Source organism: Manduca sexta, unplaced genomic scaffold (genome assembly GCF_014839805.1).
Source record: "Manduca sexta isolate Smith_Timp_Sample1 unplaced genomic scaffold, JHU_Msex_v1.0 HiC_scaffold_1011, whole genome shotgun sequence".
In the NCBI taxonomy this organism is placed as follows: Eukaryota; Metazoa; Arthropoda; class Insecta; order Lepidoptera; family Sphingidae; genus Manduca; species Manduca sexta.
Window position 1 is genome coordinate 1 of NW_023591834.1, and position 27,703 is coordinate 27,703.

The window sequence follows — 27,703 nt, forward strand, 5'->3', positions numbered from 1 at the left end:
GGTTGGTTTTATAACTCAAAACTATAAGGGCGACGATTTGGCCGCTAGGCAGTGTTAACAACTCTCAGAAATATTTACCCCTAACTCTAAGTCAAAAATCCCTAAAACTGCCTCAATTATTTGGAAATCCCCCTAAAAAATTATATTCAATCAAAATAATATAAGTAATATTCAGTGATATTTGTTAATGCTTTTTATTTATAAATTAACTAATACATTAAAAATTATGTCAGTTTCCTCTGAAGAGTCAGAATTTTTAAAATCATACATCATTGAAATTTAACATTTTAGAAGATGGATTGAATATTGTACAAGATCCACCATTACGAATCAATGTGAATCGAATCATCATTATGCTTTGCAACATTTCAATTGATAGTCTATTTATTTCGTAGCTTATTTTTAACTATATTATAGATCGAGAAAGCACGTTCAACACTTGCATTCGAAATGGGAACCGTAACAAACGCTATTATTGCATTGGATAGTTCTATTATATTCAATGCCGCTAGGGTTGTTTAGGTACTAGTAACAAAATCCATTTAAGATACGTAATCGAGTCATTATAAATGAATATCGATATACAAATAAGTTTTTAGGGTGAATATTTAAATATGTGCAAATTCGACGTTCTTAAAGAAAACTATAATGATGGTTGTGAATACTATTTTTACAGTTTTTAATTTTATTTAAATTGAATAAGATTTGTAAAATGCACCGTGATTTATCCGTCTCGGCAAGTTGGCAGCACTACTTTCTTCCATATATTTTTGACGTTTTGAACATAACCTCGAAAAATTTTAACATAATATTTGAAATTAGTTTCGTATATTACAAAATAAGAATAAATAATAATAGAAATGCTCAGAATTTTTCGTAAGATATGTCACAAAGAAAAGATATCTGCTATTTCTGTTATAAGACGGACATTTTTAACAGAGGAATATAAATGTACGGAATCATGGAATGCAACGAATTCATCACCTTTATTAAACAAAATAAACCTAAGCGACTTCTACAATCAGTTGGATCAGAGCTATACCTCGAAGGGAACAATCAGTGCAATAGACATTGATATATTCGCCAATGCAGTTAATGATTCCCATCATCTTGAAGAACTAAAAGATCTTCTTCATAAATTAAGACTCTCCGCCGAAACTGGTAATACATTGGAATCGACATCGCATGCTACTGTACGTAACTTTTACAGTTTGATATGTTGAAGAATTAATTGAAATACTTAAAGACCCGTTAAACTTCGGTGTTTTTCTGGACGATTACAGTGTTAATATTTTATTAAATGAGTTATTATCTAAACACAATTATGATTTAGCTGCAGATGTTGCGAGTTTAGTCATGCTGCAAGAGGAATTTTCAAGCACTATAACATGTACACTCTGCCAGTATGCATGCTATAAATATATACTTGGATATAAACCACCAGAACCTATAACACCAGTTGAAGATAAAACCAAAAAAGTTGAAGAAATAAAAATAAGAGTAAAATATTTGAGAAATCCATATTTTGATGACCATTTTGATATAAAAGATAGATATTTGTTGTGTGGGAAAACATTAGCCTGGATTACAAACAAACCTAACGATAACCTTTGTAACAACTTGAGGCTAATTGGTTGGCTAGCTTACAAGAAATATGATAAATTATTACAACTTTGTCAAGAATTAACAAAATCTACATCATTTAAATTATTCAATGAAGTTATTGATATATTTAATAGAGATAAAGAACATTCACCAGAATCTGATGTTAAAGACATAATTGAAAAAAGCATTTCTGTGTTAAGTGTAGCTGAAAAATATCTACTGAAACAACATTAGAGAAAGCTATCAGTATTGCTGTTGAAAATGCCATCAACCAATCTCAAAACAATGATATATTAACACAAAAACAGGTAATTACCATGTGTATATTTTGTTTTACATCCTTTTGTACAAACAGCAATAGCCTATTTGTGTATGGAATGAACTACCGAGACAAATGTCCACAGTTTCAAAATCATGAAACCTGACTGGACTGACTAAAAGTTAGTCAGGTAACCACTGACCTAAAATGATGTGCGCATTCTTTGTGAATTATCACTTACTTTAATGGTGAAGGAAAACATAGTGAGGAAACCTGCATACTGGTGAAGTTCTCTATATGAATTTTGAAAGTGTGTGAACTCTAGACCAGCATGGTGAACTAAGCCCTATACCCTTTTAGTAGTAGAAGAGGCCCATGCCCATTAATGGGACAGTATATCATGCAGGGCTGATATTTTTAAATTAAACATCCTTTTGAATGGGTATTAAATTCTGTATGATCTTATACAGAACTAGGAGTTGCTTGTAACTTTGCTCTGATTAGAAATTCTTTTCCAGTCCCAAAATATCCTAAATCACTATACCACATTATTATTTATGACACCCGCACCATATTATAGGGTTGTTATGCCAGTTATGCAAAAATAGCCAGTGCTTGTTTACAAAGCTACCTATTACAGTAGGTGACCCTTAGCACCTTATATTGTGCCCACTTTTTTAAACAATAAAAATAAATTAATAAAACAACTTTAATTCATATAAAATTTTATTTATTTTTGTCTATATGAAATAAAAAATCAATACGAATAGTATTTTATCAACTGATATTTCTTTTTTATTAAATGAAAAAGAAAAACTCTCATTAGAAATCTCGTACACAAGACATGAATGTGCCAACTTAGAAGCTTATTTTAGATTGTGGTCATTATTTTTTTCGTAATAAATCTTGGTGGTAACAAACTGCCATCCATTGCTATTAATGAACTATATCAGTTAGTTGTCGGTAGCTGATGTAGATCTAGAAATTGATCATATTGTTCTGAATGATTAACATATTATAGGCTATTTTTTATCCTGAAAAAAAAATAATACATATGGAAGTATGCTGTTGCATGAAGCATTGAGTACAAAGTGTAAATTTCCGATAGTTTTGTTGCTGGTTTATAGCGGTGTAGTAGAGAATAACAGTTGGAAGTCTTTCGGAAAGTGTTCTGACCGCTAAGCGAGTTTTATTTTTGATATCTCTTGTCACTGCGATAAATTATTAGAGAGCATTTTTCGTCGACAATATAAACATTCAACGATCAACTACCTACTATATAAGTATTATATATAAAACTATTTTATGTTTTACACAAGATCTATATCTATTTTAAGTTTGTTGAGCGGAAAAATGACGATAATACGAGCGCGGCGATGAAACAAGTCCCTTAGGGTAATTTGCGTTTAGTGAAATATTAATATTTTATACACTATATTATGCTAGAAGAAATAAAGGGTAATTAATAACAAAAAAACTATATAAAAAATATGGCAGTTAATTCTTAAATAAAATACCATACATGACCTGGAAAAGTCACAGGAATAGCTAGGAGAGTGTATCAGTATTCTAATAGTTTAACTTATGTTTGAGCCAACACATAGGTTGATTATAATTTATGATTGGTCAAGTAGCACAGACATTAATTGCCCCAGGCTACAATATTAGTAACACCCATTATTCCTAAGAATCTCATAATTGTTTATCTTTATTTTTTTAGTTATTTCAAGCTTGGGTAGAAATAAGAAAACAAAAACTTGAAGAACAAATTAATCGTCTAGACAGAGCAAGGCGCATACAAACGATTCAACAAAAACAAAAACAAATGCAAGAAGAAGAGCAGAAACTGTGGTTCTTTGAAAATGAAGATAAGGTGGATCTTGAAATTGAGGAAAAGAAAAACTTACAGAAACAAATACTGCCAGTAAGAAAACATTAACAACAAAGACTAATGAGCAGTACATTCCACCTGAAATATTACCAAAACGAAATTAAATGGAATGTAAAATAATTAAAATTAGATTTATACTGACTTATTTTTATTATTATGCATAATATAATCAGTAAAAAATATTATAAATTAACACTCTTCCTGCAACTTGGTAAGATCTAACTGAATTTTCTTCAATGTATCCTCTGTCCTCTTTGCTGTTTCAGTTTTGATATTTTCTTCCAAATCCACTATGTCTCTCTGCAAAGAACCCATATCATTTACAAGAGACACAATTGTGTTGCATTCAGAATGTAGGAGAGCTAGTAACTTGTAAGCCTTTTTTGCCTGGTCATCTTTTTTTGCATCCTAAAAAAAAACAATACAGTCTGGAATTAAAACTTATAATAAATCTCATAAGCATCAACAACGCGAAAGCTATACCTATGAGATGCACAAGATCACTTTAATTAAATGTATTGCGGTACACCCGACGAATTCAAATTACCAGTGTGAACAAGCTGCTCAATATTTATTTGCATCCTGCGAGATTGTAATACGCCTGCGTACTATGACGGGCTTAATTTACAAAATAAAATTTTACTGCTAGCCAGATTGAAGGGCATTATGGCCTAGCCATACATACGGTTAATAAGTATATCTTACCCTAAAAAGTGTTTCATCAGCGATAGAAAAACACCGCTCTAACTGTCCTTCCAAAGAGTTGATTTCTTTTTGTAACTGTCTAGTGTCTTCCAAAATCTTCTTTATTTCCATATCCTGTTTATCGACGTTAGAAATAATTTCTAATATACGTTTCGTATAGATTGACCTACAAAATAGATACATATAATATAATAATCTCAATAAACAATGACAATAATCATAGCCTCAAGCCTTTATCTTCAAAGATGTAGGGGCAAAAGTGCAACTGGTGAAGCTACGTTAAGCGATGGTTACTTTATCCCATATTATAAGTGCCATATATTTTTACCTTTTATTTCCACCACGTAATTTTTCGTAACTATCCTTTAGTTCCTGTCGCTGTATTACTTTTTTATCATATTCATCCCTCATTACTTGTATACTATCTTTTAAGCTATTCAAAATTGCTTTACATTTATTTCTTTCAGACTGAAAAATTATATATTAACATGAGGTATTGAATATGGACAAAGACTACAGTTATCAGTAAGTTTTTAGTATTTACCTCAGAAGAACTCATATCATTCTTTACTTTATCAATTCGCATTTTCAAAGACAAATTTTTTGACATAAGGTCTTCACTTTTATGATGTAACTGATTAATATTTTTTGCACTTTTCCAACAAGCTATCAGTAGCTCCATCTTGATAATCAGATAAACCAATACTACTAAGTATATTTTCGACATTTTTCAAGTCCGCTTGAACTCTTTCACAAGATCTTTGGGCCTGCAAACAAAAATATTCCAAAGAAAGAAAAGTAAATATAATCTTAGTGATTATAATTTTTGTATTAAAAGTTGCTACAAGTGCGAGTGAAACAATCCAAAAATTATATCTAGTACAGACAATTTTCTCAGTCTAGATCAGGGATGGCGTAATGGTTAACGTGCCATTATTTATAAAATAAAAGGCCTGTAACGTGACATCCAGAAGCGGTTTTATATATCTGAGTGCCTCTTTTTAGCAAATATTTGTTATTTTTTATGACCTTGACTATTTGTGTTGTTTTTTTTTTATCGGTGTCGGCATAGTGGCTTCACTGAACCTGATGTTAGGGAAGTGAAGCCCAAAAGAAAGATATAAGTATATACAATGTTTGGTATATTACTCGCGTGCCCGAAGTATTTTGTCACGCGCCACCACTGGCACACGTCGCTATCCCTGTTCTAAACTTAACAGTAATGCGTCATTTCTATGTTTTATCTTAATCACGCAGTATCTCATGAGATATTACTCAATAAGTAAATAGTACAAGAATAATGCATTTTTACCTGTGAAAACTCAACCCCCATTACATTCTTTTCACTATCAAGAGTGTCCATTTTTTGACGTAACATAATCGCTATTTCTTTCAGTTCCTTCAATGATTTATCAGTTTCATATTCACTTTTATCTTTACTCTCGGAATGAGTTTTATTCTCTTGGTTAGTTTGCGGAATTACTGAGACTGGTACATGGTCAAGCATGCATAATTCTTTTATTTTAATTAGCTTCTGAACAATTTCTTCTTCTATCAGATTTGTATGCGTTGTAATGCCAATTTTCCCTGAAGATACAAAATATATTGCTGTAAGTATACTGTATGTAGGTTACTGCGGAATGGGGATCAATAAGAAACCTAATTACTAAGCACATTATGGATTACTTTTAATAATATTAGTAATGATGAGAGGCAGCGATATCCTGGTTGGGAGGTTCAAATCCCAGGACATGCACCGCTTTTCTAAAAGATATATTATTCTTTGTAAATTATCACTTGCTTTAACGGCGAAGGAAAATATTGTAAGGAAACTTGTATACCCAAGAAGTTCTCCATAAGATTTTTGAAGGTAAGTAAGTATAAAAAAAATCTGACAACCCACTCTAGGACAGTGTGATGGACTAAGACCTTAACAATATTATAGGACAGTGTATAATACAAGAGTTTTTTTTGGCCGTCTGCTTGCTGAGTATAACCTATACTTATAATATAAAGCTGAAGAGTTTGTTTGCACGCGCTAATCCTAAGTGGACACAATAACATTGCAGACTTTCATAAAATATTTAAGTAAAATAAAAATATCCGCCACAGGGGTCACCGTAAATTGGCCACTGCCAGATCTCGAAACAACCCTCACACTTTCTAAGTAATAGAGTGTCGAAACGTGAAACAAGTTACCTAAAGATGTAGTGTCAGCTCGAAATATCAATATATTCAAGAACAAACTTGACAGATACATTGAGAATTTAAAATATAATTTGTGATTAACAAGATACAGACGCCGATCAGTTTGTTATAACTACTTGTTTGATAAAATAAAAACCTATAATCTTAGAATCTACTGGTTCAAATTGAAAAATCCTTTTAATGTTGGATAGCCTATTCATCGGGGAAGGCTATGTAACATCACACTATGACCAAAAGGAGCGGAGAACAATGAAAAATGTTCCAAAAACAAAGAAAACTTATTCCATTTGAGTTTTCATTGATTGCGCTGCGTAAATGTATAGTTATGCAAGAAACTTGATGTAATTAATACTCTTAAAATATTCTAAAAATATATTATAAAGCAAACTCTTCCACTCGCGTCTGTGTACCTATCTGAACGCAATAAAATTAAAAACAAACCAATGAATTTTTTTTTAGGTACAGACCCCGCAGTCCACCCGAGGGAAACCTGCGAACGGTATACTGGTTCCCCCAGGCTTAGCGACTGCGGGGCTCTAGAGGAAGAGAGGAAGAGGAGAAATAGGGAAGGAAGAGGAAGTGTTAGGATGGGCGGAGTGAAATGGAGCGGAAATGTTCACAAGTCCCTCATAAGCCTCGATGTGAAATTACAACCATGAGGTTTACGCACTTAACTGTGCCTAGGGCCGCGACAATGTGGTTTCGGTGTGCAGAAACCAATGATAATTTGAGACCCTGGGCAATATAGGCTACTTTCTGTCCCAGTAATATATATAGCGAGACTTTGATCCCAGAAAATTCGCGCGAGTGGAGCTGCAAGCAAAAGCTAGTTAATAATAAAGCTTCTTATTACTTAATTTACAAATTTGATAAGATGCTTGGGTGGAATAACAGAAAGACCTATTTCCACATAGACTTGTGGGCTATTTCTTTTAAATGTTAATATATTCCATTATTTTAAATAGCACATCTATAATTAGAGAAGAGATAAGGCATAAGGCATAAGGGTGCATTTCTGACCAATGAACTAAAATTGGCTAAAGGCGTTGCATTTAATTGTTTCTCATTAATTGAATTTCTAATTTGTATAAAGAATAATTTAATGTTCTATATATACTAACTTAAATTAAATGCATTAAATGACAAATGCAATTATAGGTACCTGGAGGGGAGAAATCTCCTACTTTTCCAAGTGGAGGCTTGCAACATGGTGGAATCCAAATAGATTTAAATTCTTCATCAATCTTATGACTTATGTCATGCATCAGAATAGATTTTTTATTTGTAGGTACAGTGGCCATGACAGTAGTTTGTTTGCCTTCATTTGGAAGTCTTTCTATGAGAAACATAAACACTTGCCTCAACTCAGTCTCATTGTAATATAGAAATGTCTGATATCCAACATCATTTTTGTAACCCAAGTCCTAGGCAAAAGAATAAATACTTTAATTATAATATAACATGACTCGATTACAAAAATGTTCTGGTTTGTAGATGTTAATGCCACAGAACTATAATTTTAATCACAAGTACACTCAGAAAAATAAACTAAGTTATTATATTGTCATTATATTACCTGCAGCTTATGTTTAATTATGCTATGTGGAACATGTACAACAACAACAACTCTTACATACTTACTTCAGAAGATTATTGTCTTCCTAGACATATGTTCATTCAATATACTAACCTTGCACAATGATGCTATTTGTGCTGCAACTTCTATCCTATGTGATATCCCAAATGGCAGTTTCTTTGGCACCTTAATAGTGGGGTTTATTACACTGAGGCATGATGAAACGGCCTCAATAATAATCTCTACTGGTAGATCACATATACTTTTGACACTGTCATCAATGGTCCTAAAATAAAAAAAAGTTCAGAAAATTTATAAATTTATTTTCAGCCAGCTATTTCTTTTATTTGATCTAATATTTTCAAAGAACAGTATTTATTTGGGATATTTTTTTATTTATAGTGATGAAAAAATAAAGTTTTAAACTGATTTAATTTAAAGGCCCCAATAACATAGAAATAACACAAGCTTACAAATTCAGTTGTCTCAGGAAATGCAATATTATTGAATCAACTTCTTCCATGACGAAAAATAGGTGCAGTTGTGGTCTTTGTAAAAATATTTATTCAGTCTAAAACCAGGAATGTTTTCTTATTTTTCTTTTATGCTCTAACAGAATTAAATCAATAATTCGATACCAATTTAAATAGAAACGGCAACTTGCGCATTAAAAATTTAAAATAAAAGTCAACCACGAAGTAGGTAATGTTCGCGCGTGCGCACACTCAAGCAAAATCAAGTTTTAATATATGCAAGATACGTTTCATTTTGTCATGGCGAGCCACCTCTAAGTGTGATATGAATTGAAATACTTTTTAGACCCGCCAGTTTTAGGTGCGTTCAATTTGGAGGCGTTGAATAGAAATGCGTTTGTAATCTGTTTACAATAAAAAAAAATTATTACAAATCTCGTTGTTCTCAAAAGTTACGAAAATTGCCTTAAATATAAAAATTACTTACATGTTACGCGAGGGGGTCAAAAGTAACGAAAAATGTAAGAAATGTAACCTTCTGGCAACACTGACAATGGCAAGGATGGCAAGTGGCAAGTGGCAACTAATGACAATTGACAACTGTAATTTTCTTTTCATTCGTTCCACAGGGCCGGCTAAGGCCAGAAACCAGGCTGCCATGTCATGTAATGCCAACGATAGAGTGTAATCATCATATAAACTGTAGATTTTTTTAAAAATTATTGTTGTCCATGAATACAAGTCCCTTAAATAATTATGTAAATATTTTTTTGTCGGTTCATTCTTGGTGATGCATGAAATCAGTGTAATAGACGTCATTGATAAAATATTATTCTTTTGGTTTACTATTAATGACGAGGCTGTATGTGCTAGATACCTTTGCCTTCTCAATATAAAGGAAAAATTAAAATCTGGGTTTGGTAGTCTGTAGTGTTTTAGTGTAATTCTCTTCACTGTGGTGTTGTTACATAAGGTGAACGAGTGCGTTCGTTGGATTTTCCTCTGTGATTTCCTTGAGTTTTCGTGTCGATTATATAATAATTTTATTTATTTAAGGGTTATTTCGTGAAAATGGGTAAACACTTCGGAGAGCTTGCTAAGATCCGAGGATTGATCACCTACAAACTATCGCATCACGAACAACGAGCATACGCAGGAGCCATTTCCAATGGAATCCCAAACTTGTTTCGCAGATTTCGGGAAAGTGTATTTAGAGTAGCACCAGGTACATTCCTATAAAACCTATACTAATAACTGCACAGGTTTCTTTTATTATGATACTACGTATATACTATCCATACTGTGATTAATGGATTAACTTATAGTAATTGTAGAAATATAAAAATTATCAAGTGATTTAGGTGTCCCTAATTATGTAGATAACTTTTATTTATAGTACAATATACAAATGTATTCTTTTCCCATGCAAATTTAAATTACAAGGATAGAATAAAAGCTGATGAAAAACAATAAATTTGGAACATCTACAGCCACTAATGATAATTATTAACATTATTCTTTATGATACCTTAGAAGTAAGGTAATATTATAAGTAATTATAGTAATAGGCATAAAATACTCTATTTAAATTAAGTATAAGTTTGGAAGATTGCTCAATGTACAATCTACAATAATCCTTACATGGATTTGAAACTGAGACCCATAATTAGACTGAGTTGGGATTGACAATATTGGTAATTTTTATCTTTGAAATATTCACTTTGGGCTCAATAATATAGAGATTGGGCTTAATAAAATAGGGATGGTTTTGTATGTGGATGAAGCTATGTCAATCTCAATTTCCAAATTTAAGATAAATTGTTAACTCATGGACTCATTGTAGAATGATATACTAGGGGTTGCATATAAATTGCTAGCTAGGCTAAATAAATACATATTGAATATTCAAATAAAATAAGACACAGCCTCCAAAAATATATTATATGCATATAAACATAAAACAAATTAGGAAGAATTTTGAAGATTGCTTGTGTTTTACTATGTTATTAACACATATTATACATAAAGTTCAATATTTTTTTAGTGGTTTGTGAAGTCTTTTTATTCTAGTACTTATTTTATGGCAGATATAAGTTAAAATTATAATGTATTTGTTGAATAATTCAATTTATTTTCTAATTGCAGCATTTGTCATTAGCTATCTAGTCTTTGAAGGAGTTGAAAGAGAGCACCACAGACTCAGCCGCAAAAATCCTGCTGATTTTGAAAATGATCAATAAACAATATATTATGTAAATAAATTTTGATCTTAGTTCATTATTTAATTAAATGTTACTTTTCATTTATGTCGTCTTTTATTTGTAGAATTGATTAGGGTATACAATAATCAGAACCGAGTTGACATCAAAAAATCTACAACTGTTAAGGTTATAGCTTAAGGTCCATTTTTCATACATTTTGTTTCACCTTTAATCTGGGTAACTAAACAAGTACGGCCTTTAAAATTTAATGCGACGAAATTTTAAAGGCCGAAATATCCATGCATATTCATTATTTTTACGTTTTTCTTTCAACTGCGAGAACTAATCACTAACTAGACGTGAATTTAAATTCTTTACTTGTCAATACTTGTTTAGTTACCCAGATTAAAGGTGAAACAAAATGTATGAAAAATGGACCTTAAGCTATAACCTTAAGATGTTTTTATTACAAATTTTGTAAGACCTCATTGCTAAAACTTATTTTATTTTAATATCTACCTAAAGTAGGTAGGTGCCTTAGATATCAGTGACTCGCCGTCAAAAGAAAAATTGAATTATGATCAGAGCATAAATTTAATCATTATTGATGACACTATTATTTATTGCTGTCAAATGTCATGTAATATTATGTCAGTTTTTAGTGTAGGTACCAAAAAAAAGTTAACCACGGTTATTAAAGACATAGCGGCGATAGCCTAGTTGGTTGTGGAACGGACTGTCGAGAGAATGTCCGCAGGTTTAATCTCAAGGGCACACATCTGACTTTTCTAAAAAAATATGTGTGTATTCTTTGTGAATTATCGCTTGCTTTAAACGGGGAAGGAAAGCATCGTGAGGAAACCTGCATACCTGAGATATACTCTATTAGGAATTTTCGAGGGTGTGTGAAGTCTGGGAACCCGCACTAGGCCAGCGTGGTGGACTAAGGCCTATTCCCTCCCAGTAGTAGAGGAGAGGCCCGTACCGAACAGTGGGACAGTACAGGGCTGATAATATTATTAAAGACATACGTTATCTTTTACTTACTGGTAAAAATGTGTTATGCAAGCTGATATACCTATTGGCATAGAGTAAGGAATATATTATAACGTACAAAGTGATTGCCTATTGGCAACATTGCTATGAAATGTCATTGGCAGTAGACGTCAAATAGAGTTTGTATAATTAGCACTTTGTAAGTGTTAGTAAGTTGTAACTTAAAGTTTAATCTGTCTGATGTACCAACCCTCTGCATTTGACTTATAGCTGCATCATGAACCATCTTTTTAAAAACCTATGTTTACGTTTAGGAAAACTAAATATAAAACCCATTAATGGGTTCCATACAAGTGCAACAGATTTAGCATGGACTAAATCAAACCTTCCCAAGACATTTTTAGCACATAACAAGAAAGTATATCCTCCACAAGAAATTGGTGAAGAACCTAGACCTGCAGTAAGTAAATCATGGATGGTGTCAATAATTCATTCTTTTTTTCGCAAGTATGCTATGAAAATTAATGTAAAATAACCTATAAATATTATATACATTGTATTTTCTGTCATTTTCAGTTTGTGTGTCATCAAAAAACTAATTTTAAATATAGTCCTGACAAATTGTGGTATATAGCAAGTTTTGTACGAGGTATGACAGTGGATGAAGCACTTAAACAACTAAGCTTTGTACATAAAAAAGGAGCAGTATTAGTTAAACAAGCAATAATTGAAGCCCGAGAACTTGCTGTGAATAGGCATAATGTGGAGTTTAAAAGTAACTTATGGATAGGTATGTAATAGATATCTTTTACACTTAATTTTTTTCAGAATGCATGCTTGAAAGTGTTAAGTTATGATATAACACAGTAAATTTCAAATTTAGTAACTAGTTCTGATAAATCAGATACAAAAGCATAAAATAAAAACTGAAGAAAACCAAATAAAATATTTTGTACTCTGCTTTCCAAAATAAACAATTCTCGTAATTTTTACATGAAGCCTATAAACCAAATTGACACTGCAAGAAAAATAATTAGAGTGCGTTCGGCTAATTTCGGGCGGTTTAGGTGTGTTCGCGAGGGAGTCTCGAAAATATTTTTTTTCTTATAAAATATTTAAGTGATACCAACATTTTATACATGAAACTGGTTATTATTAATGCTACTTTATGTGATAATTTAATCATCTTCCAATTCTCTCTGTGTAAGCTTTAAAATAGATGATAATATCAGTATAGAAATTCAAAACCCTTAGAAAAGATCGGACCTTCACGAGGTAAGTTCGGACTCCATTCTAATAAAGCTTCTAATGCTAGTATGATAAGGTCCACAAAATCAAACAGAAGTCACAAAAATGTTAAGATGAGCGAAATCCACTTTTTTTGTTTCAATGCACATAGCGCACCCGTTTTTGGTCGGAGCATCAACTGTGGTATATAGGGTGGGGCAAAAAGAGACAACGTAGCTGCCTACATAGCTTAAACTAAAAAATAACCATAGATTCGTGGTATTTTTTCGTTATACAATCTTACCCCGTATCCGATCTTACCCGAACGCACCTTATATCTTATTGAATTTCAAAGAGTAACTCTACTACATCTTCAAAGGCCAAGTCAATTCTAATGGAATTAAAATGGTACTGTTCTTAAGCTGTATGAAATCCAATAAAGACAGTAGAGTTAAAAATTAAGGCTAATCATATTTTGTTCTACAAAATTAGTAACCTATTGAAGTTGGTTACGGATGGTGATATGGCTTACACTGCCAGTGATTGTTAATAGTGATCATTATTCTCACCAAAGTGATCAACTGTCTTATGACATATCTAGCCCCCCATGATCCCCCCCATCGTCTCCTTTTCTTTTTTGGGTTTTCTCAAGTCCTTTGTATAATATAACTTAAAACAGTAATTGGACAATTTAAATTGGAGAAATATCTCCAGCTCTTTTTACAAAGTAAATTTTATTATGAGTGTTTATGACCACAGCGATGCATACTGCATGAATTCGAAAATAAATATATCTGCATGCATATTTGCAAAAAATTTGCTTTAATGTTTTTTTATAGTTCAAAGCAACAACGAGACAAGCTTACCATTTGCCTGAGGGTAAGCAATACAACCCCATAAACAGTAGAAACACTATCCAACACCTTGAATTATAAAGTATTGTTTGATAATTCCACTGCACTCGCCATCCTGACAATTGTGTTTGTGCATATTTGCAACATCCCAAATTAGGTGACTTTAATCCCTAACAAAGAATTATAATTATTGAAGTACTTACTTCATTCACAAGAAAGTTTACCTTTTTCTGTAGTCCTTGGCATCTCAATTAAACACCAATATGCTATCAGGGTTTGCAGGTACTAATGTTGAAATAATATTTTAAAGTAAACTTACATATTAACATTTATTACTTTCAGCGGAATCCTTTTCGGGCCAAGGCATGGTTATAAAAGGTGTAAGGAGGCATGCAAGACGTAGGATGGGGGAGGTTCGTCATAAATATTGCCATTATTTTGTACGATTAGAAGAAGGAAAGCCACCAATTGATTATTATAAACTCAACCCAATGACACCTCAACAGCAACTTGATGGATGGCTTGAACAAATGAGGAAGAGAAAGATTATAAATTCATATTAGATTTATTCATTGATTAATATAATATATGATTATAGATTCCATAGTCATTTTACTTAGCAGCTATATCTTTTCCTTATCCTTAAAACACCTACATATAAAATTTGCATGTGTCCATTGGGCAGCTATTAAATTGATTCGAGAAAGACTACCTCCATTTTAGAGGTCCATATCGAGAACCGAAAACAATACACAAAAATAAATTCAAACAATTGGATTGACATGACTTTATGTATTATATATGTAACAGTTTTAAAACCCGTACTCAGTTACGCGTTTTCTCTAGTTAAAATCAGATGTCACTAAATGCCTTTATTAAAACTAGAATTACATAGTTATAACTAGAATTTACTGGTTTATGCAATTTCAATTTTAGATAAACCTAGTTCTAACTTTTCTCAAAATCTACTGAACGGAATCTTTTTACGGGTTTTATTACTAAAAGATAGTACATTTCTTAAGGAAGGTTTAGTTTAGGTTAGTATGTAATAGTACATTACGGCATATAAGTAACTATTGAATTTTGACTTCGTTTGAAACAGTTTTAACTGAATATTTTCGACAAAACGTGTTTTGGCCAGTTAAAACTAGTTTTCATTGATAGTCATTTTTAGCAGTAGATAATTCTAGTTTTAACAAAGGCATTTACTGAAAACTAGTTTTAAATTAGGGAAACGCATTGTAATTTGTAACTGAGAACAGGTTTTAACTGTAACATATTTGTCCTTATTCTATATAATTCTACGATTGGATCTGTGAAACTATTATATTTCATGTTAAATAGGTAAGTAGGAGCTCCCTTCAATGAAAAAAATGTTTTCCTAGACTAAGGCTGCCAACCGTCCGGAATTCTCCGGATTTGCCTAGTTTAAAGGGCGTCCGGATGCCGTCCGGCAGGGGTTTTAAAAAAATGTCCGGGTGTAACCGGACACCTTTGTTGTTAGGGATACCTAATTTTTCTTATAGAGGAGCGATAAATTGAAATAAATTTTAGTTAAAAATACATTAATAATAACCCGCATGTATAAATTAATAAAAATTATAACGAGTTTTTATGTTTGTTGTAATAAATATTTTTTTAGAGCTGTCCGGGATTTTTGTTGTGTTTAATCGGCGTCGGCAATTTATGTGATGGCAGCCCTACCCTAGACCACATACTCAGTTAAATTAGGCAAAGTCGGCAATTATTATTATTATTATAAAAAATGGGACATCTAGGTTCTTAAACATCAATGTTACGAGATTTCTGTATAAAAATATATGGTTTATTGTCATACTCAAAACATCTCACATATTTTAAACGTTAAAACCATTTCTATAACTTTTATACATTTTTTTTATAGGAAACATGACGGTATGTCTTCGTTTCGTAGTTGGTACACCTCCAAGATACTGAAATTTATAAAGTGATTTGAAACGAATAAAAAGCAATAAACATTAAATTATGTGAAATGTGAACATCACAGTAACTATTCAAGTTTCACAGTTCATATAAGTAAGTACACAAAACTAGTTTCTCACGCAACAGGGGCGAGAATATTTTTTTATTTCATATGATATAATAATTCTATGACCATCTCACTCTTTAAATTGTGAGCGCCTTGACTGCCCACAACCAGTACCAACACTACGCGGAATCCCCAAAGTTATAAAGCTCCATAAGGGGTCATCCATAAATTGCGTCACACCTTTAGAGAAGGGGGTGGGTTTGGTCATAAGTTTCGCGATACATGTAAATATTTAAAGTATTAAAACAAAATATTCCCCCCAAACAAAAATATTTAAAAAATATACTATCTGTATACGTAGCCAACAGGGAGGAGTCCCACAAATGCGATTACTGGTGGACGGATGAGCCAAAAATTATGAAATTCGTGTGACTCAACTTATGGATGGCCTAAGTCATAACACTACACTGCGTCATCCTGAGACATTAGTTATTAAATCACAAAATAAATATACTACAGTATTTTTACCACCTTCGTGCAAGAAAGTTGCCTCGTGTAAAATGTAAATATATCTTCAGTATCAAATACTAAAATGTTCTAACATGGTTCTAACATTATTCCTATATAGATTTATATTATGTAATATGTCTGTAGATAATGACACCTACGAATACGTGCCTTCCTAAGCATTACTTCGCATAGGCACACTGCGATGAACAGCGAGAGGCCAATACCACGAAGTAGTGATGTAACGAATATTCACATTCGCGGATATTCGCATGTTTTTAGATATTCGCATTCGCAAAATGTTTGCGAATATGAATATCAGAAAAAAAACAATTTGAAGATAATAAAAAGGAGCGTTCGGGTAAGATCGTATAACGAAAAAATACCACGAATCTATGGTATTTTTTTTTTAATAATGTTACATAGGCGGCTACGCTGTTTCTTTTTACCCCGCCGTATATACCACAGTTGATGCTACGACCAAAAACAAGTGTGTCGTGCCCATTGAAACGAAAGGTGAATTTCGCTCTTCTCGACATTTTCTAGTCTTCTATTTGATTTTGTGGACCTTGCTATACTAGCTTTAGAACGCAGTCCGAACTTAGGCCGTGAACGTCCGATCTTTTCTAAGGGTTTTAAATTTCTATACAGATATTATCACCTATTCTTAAGCTTACACAGAGATTAAATTATCACATAAAGTTGCATTAATAATAATTAGTTTCATGCATAAAATGCCGGTACCGCCTAAATATTATATGAGAAAAAATAAAATTTCGAGACTCCTCGCAAAACATCGAAAAATCGTCCGAAATTAGCCGAACGCACCTGAGGTTAATAAAATCAAAATCCATTATTTTGTTATAAGTACAAGGAAAAGTAACTTAACTTCGTAGTCATATTATTAGTCTCCAATATGTTAATAAAATTACATTCGTTACATCACTACCACTAAGTGACAAAAACAAGTAAGTATAGGATTATCAATCAAAAGCTAAGTATAATCTATATAAGTATTAAGTACTATTATATAAAGCTGAAGAGCTTGAATGCGCAAATCTCAGGAGCAACTGGTTATAATTGAAAAATTCTTTTAATGTTGGATAGCCCATTTATCGAAGAAGGTTAAGTAAGTATATAATATTACGCTTGGATTAATAGGAGCGGAGCATCTTTGAAAAATTCTGTGCTGGTGCTGGAATGAGCCTTCGTGGATGAAATTACCTACAACTTTGTGCCTATATAATACTAATACAATATTCAAAAAATATAATTTATCTATAATAACTTATTGCATTACAATAAATGACTCATAGTGAAGATATACTTACTTACCTAATTATTATTTCTTATAAAATAAGTCTTAATGCTCACGAATACTAAATTCCAGTAGATACATGTACTGTAAGTTATATCTAGGTAAGTATATGTTTTACTGAACGGAAGCTGTCTGCATTTTTTAATGAATATAAAATATTACTGAAACATCGTTTTATCGATGAAAAATATGTTGTGGTTTCCACGTTTTGCTAATTTTTACAATAAGTAAATAATTTGCGTAAAGAAAAACAAACTAATTGTGCGCCTTTTTTCATTGATGTATAAATAGTTTACTAATCAAAAGAAGAATAAGTAAGTACCTAATAGGTATTCTCACGGTGATACTCCATAGTGACCTTTTATAAAATTCTGACGAATGCTGCTATTGTTACGTTATGCGGAAATAGGTTAAGGCGATACCTCAAGGTCCATTTTCATACATTTTGTTTCACCTTTAATCTGGGTAACTAAACAAGTATTGGCAAGTAAAGAATTGTCTAGTTAGTGATTAGTTCTCGCAGTTTAAAGAAAAACGTAAAAATAATTAATAATCATGGATATTTCGGCCTTTAAAATTTAATATGACGAAATTTTAAAGGCAGAAATATCCATGATTATTAATTATTTTTACGTTTTTCTTTAAACTGCGAGAACTAATCACTAACTAGACGTGAATTTAAATTCTTTACTTGCCAATACTTGTTTAGTTACCCAGATTAAAGGTGAAACAAAATGTATGAAAATGGACCTTGAGGTATCGCCTTAACGGGGTTTGTTGAAATAGGTAGGTCGACCAGGACGGACATTATTTTTCTTTAGATAATCTAAGTAATCTATTCTTTACATCAAACCCATAAAAATAAATACGGAAATACGTTTTGAAAGTGAAAGTCGGTTTAGATAACGTAAATCTTACGAAGGGATATACAGTAGGGATGTAAGTACTTACGATATTTTTAGTTCAACCTAAAGAAAGTAAAAACTGAACTGCTGCGTCAATAAAAAAACGTATATTTAATACAGCACTCAGGGATGTTCAAAGAGCCATAAACATATGACATAGAGGAAAACAATTTTGAAATTAAGTTCTAGTGGGATAAGGATAAGGGATAACAGCTGAAACAATTTTGGTAAAATTTTATATGTAACTGAACTGTCTAGATATCTAGATCTTGGAACGAGTCATAAAACTACAATAGAATTTATTATTGACTTTAGAAAAAGATATGCGTGTGTATGCATACAAAAATAATATAACGTCTCGATGGAGAGATCTTCTCTTTCGTCTCGTTGGATAATTATTCTTTTATTTCCTACAATGTGTCTGCGGATCCGTGTGAAAAAAATTATATACTTACTTAGCGGTAAATACAAGCAATTCTATCAATAAAAAAAATTAGTACAGTTAGGTACCAGCAAATACACCACTAGTTTTTAATTACCGAAAAAAATACGATGTTGTAAAATTATCCCTAAAAAAAGTTAATTTTTGCTCAAATACACAGATTCATAATTCTGGTGTTCTAGCGTCCGTTAGTCAATTTACACAGCTTGATATTTTTTTAATACTAATGACATATGGTCATTCATTTAATAATCGCCTTTTACGCACATTTAGTATTCATTGATAGACGTCAATCTAAGTGTGATCTACATAGTATTTTTACTCACTATGCGTCAATAATTTTATGTAGGATATATGAAAAATATTAACTCGTACTAGCTTTGTCATTTATATATAAGTAAACAAAAATTCTGATTGCTTATTTATAATATATTTTGACATACTCCGTTTATATTGTATTTTTTTGTAATTAAAATCTATTGATGTATAAGATGCTATAGATAAGTGTGCACATAAAAATACAGGGATAAATACTATTACCTCATTCTATATCCATTTTGGTAAGGGCACACAACATTTTTCACACAAATGTTCATTATTCATAAATTAATAAGCTGGCCCCAGTTGGTTTGTATTTTAAATCTATAAATACTTATAGTTGTACTTCCCTGGAATAGTATGTACTATTAATTTAAAAATTATAATTCAATGTCGTTAAATTCATTTGCCTAACTACATTGTAAAATATGTATTTCTTTCACTTAAAGTATATATAGTCATTATAATATTATAATAATGATTTTATAACTCAAACATTCATACACTTAAAGATGTCCGCGGTTCAGGCTTTTTAGGAACATAGCCATACAGGAAGATAGATCCTATGACCATCATTGTGCCAAAAGCAAACTGTAACGTTAAAACAAAATCAAATATGTACATCGATGCTACACAAGATATAATAATTGCGACGGAAGTTGCGAAACCCTTCAATATGTTATCAGCATATTTAACAACAACAGCTACTATTAATCCACCCGCGGCCTGTAATACTATTAAGTACCAAACGAAGCCATCAAAGCCTTTTAACAAATATTCTGAGGTCCCTTCTTTGATTAGATATGTAGCAGTACCGAAGGGCAGTGACAATAGACTTAGTTGGACGTTCCTCATCCACACCTAAAACAAAATGATTAATTTAGTCCTCTTAAAGTAACATTTCGTTAACATTAATTAGTTTAAAAACTTTGAAGTATCATTTTAAGCGTGGCATAGGTGGGAGATCGTAGTATTTAAGACCGTTGACAATGAGGAATTCGAATCAGCAAACTGACGGAAATAAGGTGATAAGACTCCAAATATTTATCAATTTAACCGAATGGTAGATACCTACTATCTGTTCCATTGTGTAGCACTTTATAATAGGGTGACAATAAAACAACATTAAGGGAATGACTTAACAATGACGGCACGAATAAAAAAAATAGTGCCTTGTGTATAGTCCCACACCGCATCCACTAAAGATAGATATACAAAGTAAATCAAAACAAATTTACTTTTAAAAGAAAAAATGTACATCCTAATTTAATCTGTTATCGTAATTTATTACTCAATTTGATACTTATACTGTAAAAAAATGGACTGTACTAAATTCACAAGTGTAAATTTCAAATTGAGCTAATTTCGTCAAGATTCTAAATTGCTAGAATACTTAAATATTTTGAAACCAAAACGATTTCATTTACTAAACACGTCTTTGCCATAAATTGAATCATATTTTTCTATCAAAAGTTTAACCTAAAGTAAAATGGACTTCAACGTTGTTTTATTTCCAAAAAAAGAAGGTAGAAAGGTTATTATTTATTGCACGAGATCTAATACCATTCCTTTAAAGACTTGGCTACTGGACTGTTAAGTTCACTGAACTACACAGTTTTAGTACCCACGAATCAATTACGGATTGAACCTCTGGGTCCCATTCAATAGCCGGCACGTTCTCCAGATTTAAACCCATTAAACTTTTTTTTATCAAAAAACAATATAGAATTTAATTGACATCAAATTATCGGAAAAGGGCATTCTAGGTTTTAAGACAGACCATTTTTAAGACTGTTGAGAATGTGTATTAGGGCCGAAGGTAAACAGTTCGAGCATCTGCTTTAATAAAACATTTTTTCTTATTGTTATAAACTTGTTGATTTCTTTCTCCCTTATTTTTTTCTTCTAAAACCACGTCCAAATACAATGGTTTTTTTTCCAATGAAACTGTAAACCCTAGTTCGTTAACAACCCTGAGATTTGAGCAATAATAACCTAAATAAATTAGTTCTAGATTAGGTGTACAACCAGCCCTTTACGTATATATAATCCATTATTTATAAAACACCCTGTACAAAGCATATGTTTCTTTTAAGGCTCGACCGAGACGGGTTTTTCAATCTCGGCCGAGACCGAGACCGAGAATGAAATAAAATCTCGGCCGAGACTAGACAAATCGTGGATAAACTATAAAAATGTTGTTAACTGTTTACTACTGTAGGCATTGTTTTATATATAAAAAAACCGCTTTAACAATCAAAGTCAAATAACATAATAGAGTAAAAAAAAAAATTTTTCGGCATTATGATTTCTTACGTTTACGCGAATGTTAGACATTGAAATTAAATAATTTTACGAATTTTATCGCGGTTTTAATATTTTACTTTTCTCCCGACGTTTTGAAGGCTTTGGGGGTACTGAGGTGTTGTTCATCCGCAAAGTGAGAGTTACAATATCTACCTACATTTTACAAATATACGACTTTTAAAAAATTTTAGCTGTTGGTGGTCCGATCTACGCAGAATGAGCTCACATTGTCTTGAAGTCTGGCAGCCGGTCTTTTGGGTTCCGATTTAATTAAATGTAGAACTGGATCCCAGGCTTGTGCAAGCTTCCAACCATCTTCCCTATTGAAATTAGGATGTTTTTTAATTTCAATAGCCTCGCGGATCATCCTAGGTAGGAATCGGTGTTCTTTGGCAAGGATTTGTGGCTTGTCTAGTCGCAAATAATGGTTGGAGCCTCCTTCAGAATGTTCAGCGACTGCAGACTTCGTAGAGCGTATTTGTTTCACGTCAGCTATGTGTTTTTTACGCAGGTTCCTATATAGGCCAAACAAAACGAAATATAGGGACCAATATGGAATCCAGTTCTACATTTAATTAAATCGGAAACCAAAAGGCCGGCTGCCAGACTCCAAGACACTGTGAGCTCATTCTGCGTAGATGGGACCACCAACAGCTAAATTTTTTAAAAAGTTTTATATTTGTAAAATGAAGATAGATATTGTAACTCTGAATTTGCGGATGAACAACACCTCAGTCCCTCCCGTGACCATGAAGTCTGCAAAGTCTTCGAAACGGCGGAAGAAAAGTAAAATATTAAAACCGCGATAGAATACGTGAAATTGTTTAATTTAATTTTTTCGGCCTTTTCACCCTTCAAAGAGTGTCTCCTTTCATTGTACAAGTAATAACTCAGCAAAAGAATACTTAAAAGTAATTACATTTATACAATTTATACGATGTATTAAATATTGGATCCCACTGCTGGAAACATCTCTCCTTTACTACTGAGAGGGTTTAAGCATTCACCAAGCTGGCCTAGTGTGGGTTTGTTACTTACTTTTATTACTTAACTACAAAATTTAAACTAATTTCTATTTAACAACAATGGCTAAATAAACAGTGAAAGAACGGTGCCAAGGCGGCCGCAGTTCACCAACTGGGACTCCAACCAATCATAACGCAGACTGCCTACTCATTCACTCACACCAAGCGACGAATATGGCCGCGCGCTGGTTTGAATCTCATTCTGTTCCGTACAAAGTTACATCTCGGTCATTGCCAAAAATCTCGGCGGTTTTTAGCCGAGAACCGAGACAAATTTCTCGGTTGGATTTATAGCCGAGAATGCCGAGAACGAGACCGAGACCGAGATCTCGGTCGAGCCTTAGTTTCTTTACATAAAATAATTGTAAAACTGCACCTACTACACATATATCGTGGATCTAGATCAAATTAGGCGGTCGGACGTAAAAACTGAGTAAAATAATTCACATAGACGATAAGATAAGCCAGTTACCCGGTTGGCATTATTATATTATGAAAGTAATTGAAATTTAAAAATTCATTACAAAATATAATCCACTTACCGATACATCAGACTCCTTGAGGACTTTTTCAAAGTAAATACCAGCAAACCCAGACAAGAAACAAGCAGCAAGTGCGGCACTGAATCCTAATATCTTAGACTGTTCTGGCATATTTGATGTATTTGTTGAAGTTGATTTCTCTGTTGAAGACAGCTGGACAAGAGCTATACCAGCCGCCAGCAACGCCAGTGCGCACCATTGCCATTTCTTGAGTTGCTTTTTTAAAACAAGGACAGCAAAAAATGCAGTTGTAAGTAACTTTAATTGATATGTAACCTGAAAATAATGATATAAAATTGAATAGATGGTTAAAGAGCAACCATAGATGTAAATTAAAAAATATATAATAGAAATTAACTATTTACCTGATAAGTAGCCGCGTCTAAGTTAGATGCAGATACATACAATAAGTTATTCTGTACAATATACAGAAATGATGGCACACAAACACGCAATGTATCTTTAATGTTTAAAATGACTATGTTATACATAGACCTCATTCCCTGTTTAATTCCACCTGATTCTTGTGTTACAAGACAGATACAAATGACTAGTTTAAAAACTTCAGCCATCAGCACCGCTAAAATTAAAATAGTAATCGTTAGTACCAGTATAGAGTATATTGATTACTGTGTAAGTAGATTAGTAATTGAGATTACATATAATCCGATTATATTCATATTAATTTCAGTCGATAATCGAGATTACATTTAGGGCATGCAATTATCAATATATCGTTCAAACAAAATATCATTTTTATTTTCGTATAAAAACCTATAAATAAAGAATTTTAAATTAAAATATTTATAGATCGTGTAATTCATATATAAACCAAAACAATTAAGGGGACAAAAGTTTTTGCTTACGGTTTTAATTTCATGATTACTTTTATAACTGGCCACTAAATTACTTGTGGACATTTGCAAAGAAATTAAAAAACGAAATAGTTTCGGAGTTAGTAGTTCTAAATAAAGTGTTTCTTTACTTTTTAATCACAGAAAATAAATGTTTAGTGGTTTTTCAAATCTTTTCAGTATTAATAGAGATTGGATAAGTATTTTGATTATTGTTATTCATTGAAGCAAGTAAGTTTAGGTCATAATGCCAAATCTGACTGAATTGTATATCCCCTGAGGTATCACTTTGCTGGAAGAGGGTTGAACTGTGCATTATATTGGCAATGATCTAGATAGCTCCTTCTGTTATCTACAGACTTTAAAAGCGATACCGCAAGACCGGAGAATAATCAAGATGGCGTGGCCAAGGATGACAGAAAAAATACCCTTCCTCCAATTACAAATTACACAATTTTATTAATAATCGAATTTCGGGATTAACTTTTCTAGTAATTTGTAAGCGTAATCACTAATCACAATTAATTTTGTTATCGTGAATTAGTAATTTAATTACTTTTTTCTGAACACTAGCACAGAGTTCTTAAAAAAATCAAGTTTACTCGAGACATTTAATAGCCATCTCCTTTAAGACAATTATATTCTGCCGACATTATTAGTATCTTCTATCGAATATTATATTTGTATGAAATTAAATTTAAATAGAGCTTGTAAATTTGGAAAGTAGACTTATTACTGTAGGTTCCAAATTGATAATTACATATATTTAATTGATTCATAGAATACATATAACAAATTTACATAAAAGTTCAAGCTTATTTCAACTTAAATCATGCTAGATTTATGGTCACACAACGTCTTGCTTGTTATGAACTATTCTGAAGGCTAAATACTAAATAGCTTTTCAGACAGCACAATAAGTATTGTTTACAAGAATAATTGACAAGTATAAACATATTGTAATCTTTGCTTGGAGTGCCATTGCCACAAATTGAATGGTTTACTACCCCCTCTCCCGCCCTCACTTTCCCTCATAGCATTTGACAATGAAGTGAATATTATTCTTAGATACAAGTAGGCGCCAATTTCTAACAAGTAGTTATTTTGTAAAAATATTATATCAGGTGATTTAATACTATGTTAGAATTTGAATACTATTTGGAATAAAAAATAACCAGGCCACCGAAGTCGATTATAAATTGCCCATTATTAGTTAAGAAGGCAATGAAATTTAATTATTTTCATTAATTTACAAAAATCAATATTCAATTTAAATATAAATAACTCTTAAAAATTTTAAAAAATAAAACAGTTTTTAAATACTTATAACTTATAAAGTTGCCTCCTATTAATGGTGTAAAAGTATTGTACTATTTCTATTTATTACCTGCAGCTGAAGAAAACATTTCTGCGACTGGCCTGGTTCGAAGCGTGTCGCATACTAAGCCCAAGGGCAGCATTCTGTACTGTCAGTATAACCAAACTTATATACTTTATGTAACCTGAAATACAAAAATATTTTTTTAAATATCCAAAAAAACTCAATAAAACCTATCAGGTGGCCTTGCAAAATGTATTTTACCCATATCAAATTTAGGTTTTGCCCCGCAACTGCCTAAGACCCTCCAAAGGCCTCAATTAGATGATATGACAGGCAGGGGACACCATGGTGGAATTCTCCAAATGCTTCCAATCCACATTGTGTGTAATTTTCACTATCATACAAAATTAAATTATGCAGGATTGACTTCAATACACAGATGGGACTATTCTTTGATAATATCTGGGAAAATCAATCTTACCATGTTTTACTCTTCTATTACTGTATGATTGTGATTTTTTGCTATCACCATCCATGTTGTCAGTATTTAATTGCTCTTCTACTCTATCTACTATTTCAGTTTCTGGTTCCGGTTCGAGTTCTTCTATTACTTCTCCCTGAATTTTAACCTCTATATCATTATCATCTGCCGACTTCATAGGCACTGTAAATAAAAGAATAAATTTATTGCACAGTAAAGTGGCAAAATGTGGAGCTTTGAACAATTAAAGGAATAATTTTATACCCTCCTTTCTAGAAAGAAATTTGTTGCAAAGTAACTCACAAAAATAACTTCATTGATTTTTCAAAAGAGGTAGAATAGGCTCATTTCTAAAAGTTAAATTCAAATATATAATAATTATCTTGGTAAACATTTTTTGTCAAACAATAAACTGATTATGGATATGTCCTTTAGATGAATTTAATTCTTTTCAAATGGTTGTTCCATAATCTATTCAGTAGTAATTTTTTAAACAAGTTTTTTTGACTTAAATCTGTTTGTTCTCTAATGTGTATATTAAAAAGGCTATTTCACTCATAATATAAATTTCTTGCATTTGTTCTAAAATATGGTGAGCACTATAAACAAATTGTAGAATGCCATTCTTTTACACTTTAACAGTTCTTTTGAAGAGCATTGATCTCTACTGTCAATCTACTGGTTATAAAATAATTATATTTATATTTATACATCCATTTTTCGATCAAACCAAATTTGCTATGGGCTGCTAATGTAATAAAATGTTTAATAATACTGAATAATCGCTTATATGTCAAACACTATAAATACGTTTTATTCTGGAAACTCTATAATATAAAGCATAATCCAGGGATTGACAACATTTAAAAATAATTCTTCTTATTTATGTTTTCATACTTTTTTTGTTTTATGATAATATTCAATATTATTTTATACCTACTACACGATCTTAAATGGAAATTGATTTAAGTACACGATATATCTGCTGATAATTATTATAATTAATGATAGTTATCTTTATACTTATACAGCTAATGATTTCTACAATTTTAGTAAAAATATGTATTCAATTTACTATGGCACGACTTCCTTTATATTTATAATTACAAATGCAATGTTTACAAGATCAACAAGGTAATGGGTTTACTTACAAGTAAACATAAAAATACAAATGTTATATCTTACTAAAGAAAAATATATATTACGTAGATAGATATGGCAAATGAAAACTGTTATATTTACCGCAGCGAATTTATTTCTTAAAACCTGATAGTCAACATTATGTGTCGTAAGTCAGTATAAAATCATTTTAAACAAACCTGCCTTTTTTGTTGACGTCGGCAAAACTCAATATTCAGCATAGAGTAAGTAATATTCCTCAGAAATATACTACGTAACAAATATTCATCATACTTCACACCATAGACCATATTATTAAAGATAGGTCCCCATTATTGAAGACTTCACACCAATGTTGGACACCGGTGTTGTCAGATGAAGGTGATATTCACAAGATTGAGCGAAATTCATCCAGTTTCGTGTACAGGTAGGAGTAACTTTAGAAGACCCTAATTTTCAGTTTTGTCTAGTGACCATACAAATTTTGAACCTTAAGAGCATATAATTACTTTTTAAAACAGAGATTATGACGCGAGATTTTCGGAATATTAACCTAATACT

General features: G+C 31.9%; 5 protein-coding genes across 6 annotated transcripts; 3 read left to right on the forward strand and 2 right to left on the reverse strand.

Annotated features, from left to right (window-relative positions):
- Positions 1 to 759: 759 nt before the first annotated feature.
- On the forward strand, positions 760 to 3,896 carry LOC115451378. The gene is given in 5 exon segments (XM_037444962.1): positions 760 to 1,213; positions 1,215 to 1,813; positions 1,816 to 1,913; positions 3,585 to 3,753; positions 3,756 to 3,896. Coding segments are annotated over 5 exon segments (1,323 nt in total). The 5' UTR covers positions 760 to 860; the 3' UTR covers positions 3,860 to 3,896.
- LOC115452998 (coiled-coil domain-containing protein 22) lies at positions 3,887 to 8,931 on the reverse strand. Its single transcript, XM_030181626.2, is given in 9 exon segments — positions 3,887 to 4,163; positions 4,461 to 4,626; positions 4,789 to 4,928; positions 5,005 to 5,113; positions 5,115 to 5,227; positions 5,773 to 6,047; positions 7,831 to 8,092; positions 8,359 to 8,530; positions 8,718 to 8,931. Coding segments are annotated over 9 exon segments (1,506 nt in total). The 5' UTR covers positions 8,768 to 8,931; the 3' UTR covers positions 3,887 to 3,944.
- Positions 8,932 to 9,529: 598 nt separating this feature from the next.
- Positions 9,530 to 11,023, forward strand: LOC115453002 (cytochrome b-c1 complex subunit 8). 2 transcript variants are annotated; one of them, XM_030181631.2, is made up of 3 exons: positions 9,530 to 9,698; positions 9,774 to 9,942; positions 10,863 to 11,023. In XM_030181631.2, the coding sequence occupies exons 2-3, from the start codon at positions 9,789 to 9,791 to the stop codon at positions 10,955 to 10,957; spliced, it is 249 nt and encodes an 82-aa protein (XP_030037491.1). In that variant the 5' UTR covers positions 9,530 to 9,698; positions 9,774 to 9,788; the 3' UTR covers positions 10,958 to 11,023. The 2 variants fall into 2 exon arrangements, with proteins under 2 accessions (XP_030037491.1, XP_030037492.1); XM_030181632.2 differs by having other exon boundaries at positions 9,573 to 9,690.
- A 1,042-nt stretch (positions 11,024 to 12,065) lies between these two features.
- Positions 12,066 to 14,597, forward strand: LOC115453001 (39S ribosomal protein L22, mitochondrial). Its single transcript, XM_030181630.1, has 3 exons — positions 12,066 to 12,374; positions 12,491 to 12,704; positions 14,338 to 14,597. The coding sequence occupies exons 1-3, from the start codon at positions 12,192 to 12,194 to the stop codon at positions 14,556 to 14,558; spliced, it is 618 nt and encodes a 205-aa protein (XP_030037490.1). The 5' UTR covers positions 12,066 to 12,191; the 3' UTR covers positions 14,559 to 14,597.
- Positions 14,598 to 18,821: 4,224 nt separating this feature from the next.
- LOC115452996 (UDP-N-acetylglucosamine transporter) lies at positions 18,822 to 27,489 on the reverse strand. Its single transcript, XM_030181624.2, is given in 7 exon segments — positions 18,822 to 20,354; positions 23,368 to 23,643; positions 23,733 to 23,947; positions 25,609 to 25,648; positions 25,650 to 25,723; positions 26,024 to 26,206; positions 27,347 to 27,489. Coding segments are annotated over 6 exon segments (1,146 nt in total). The 5' UTR covers positions 26,202 to 26,206; positions 27,347 to 27,489; the 3' UTR covers positions 18,822 to 19,991.
- Positions 27,490 to 27,703: the final 214 nt, after the last annotated feature.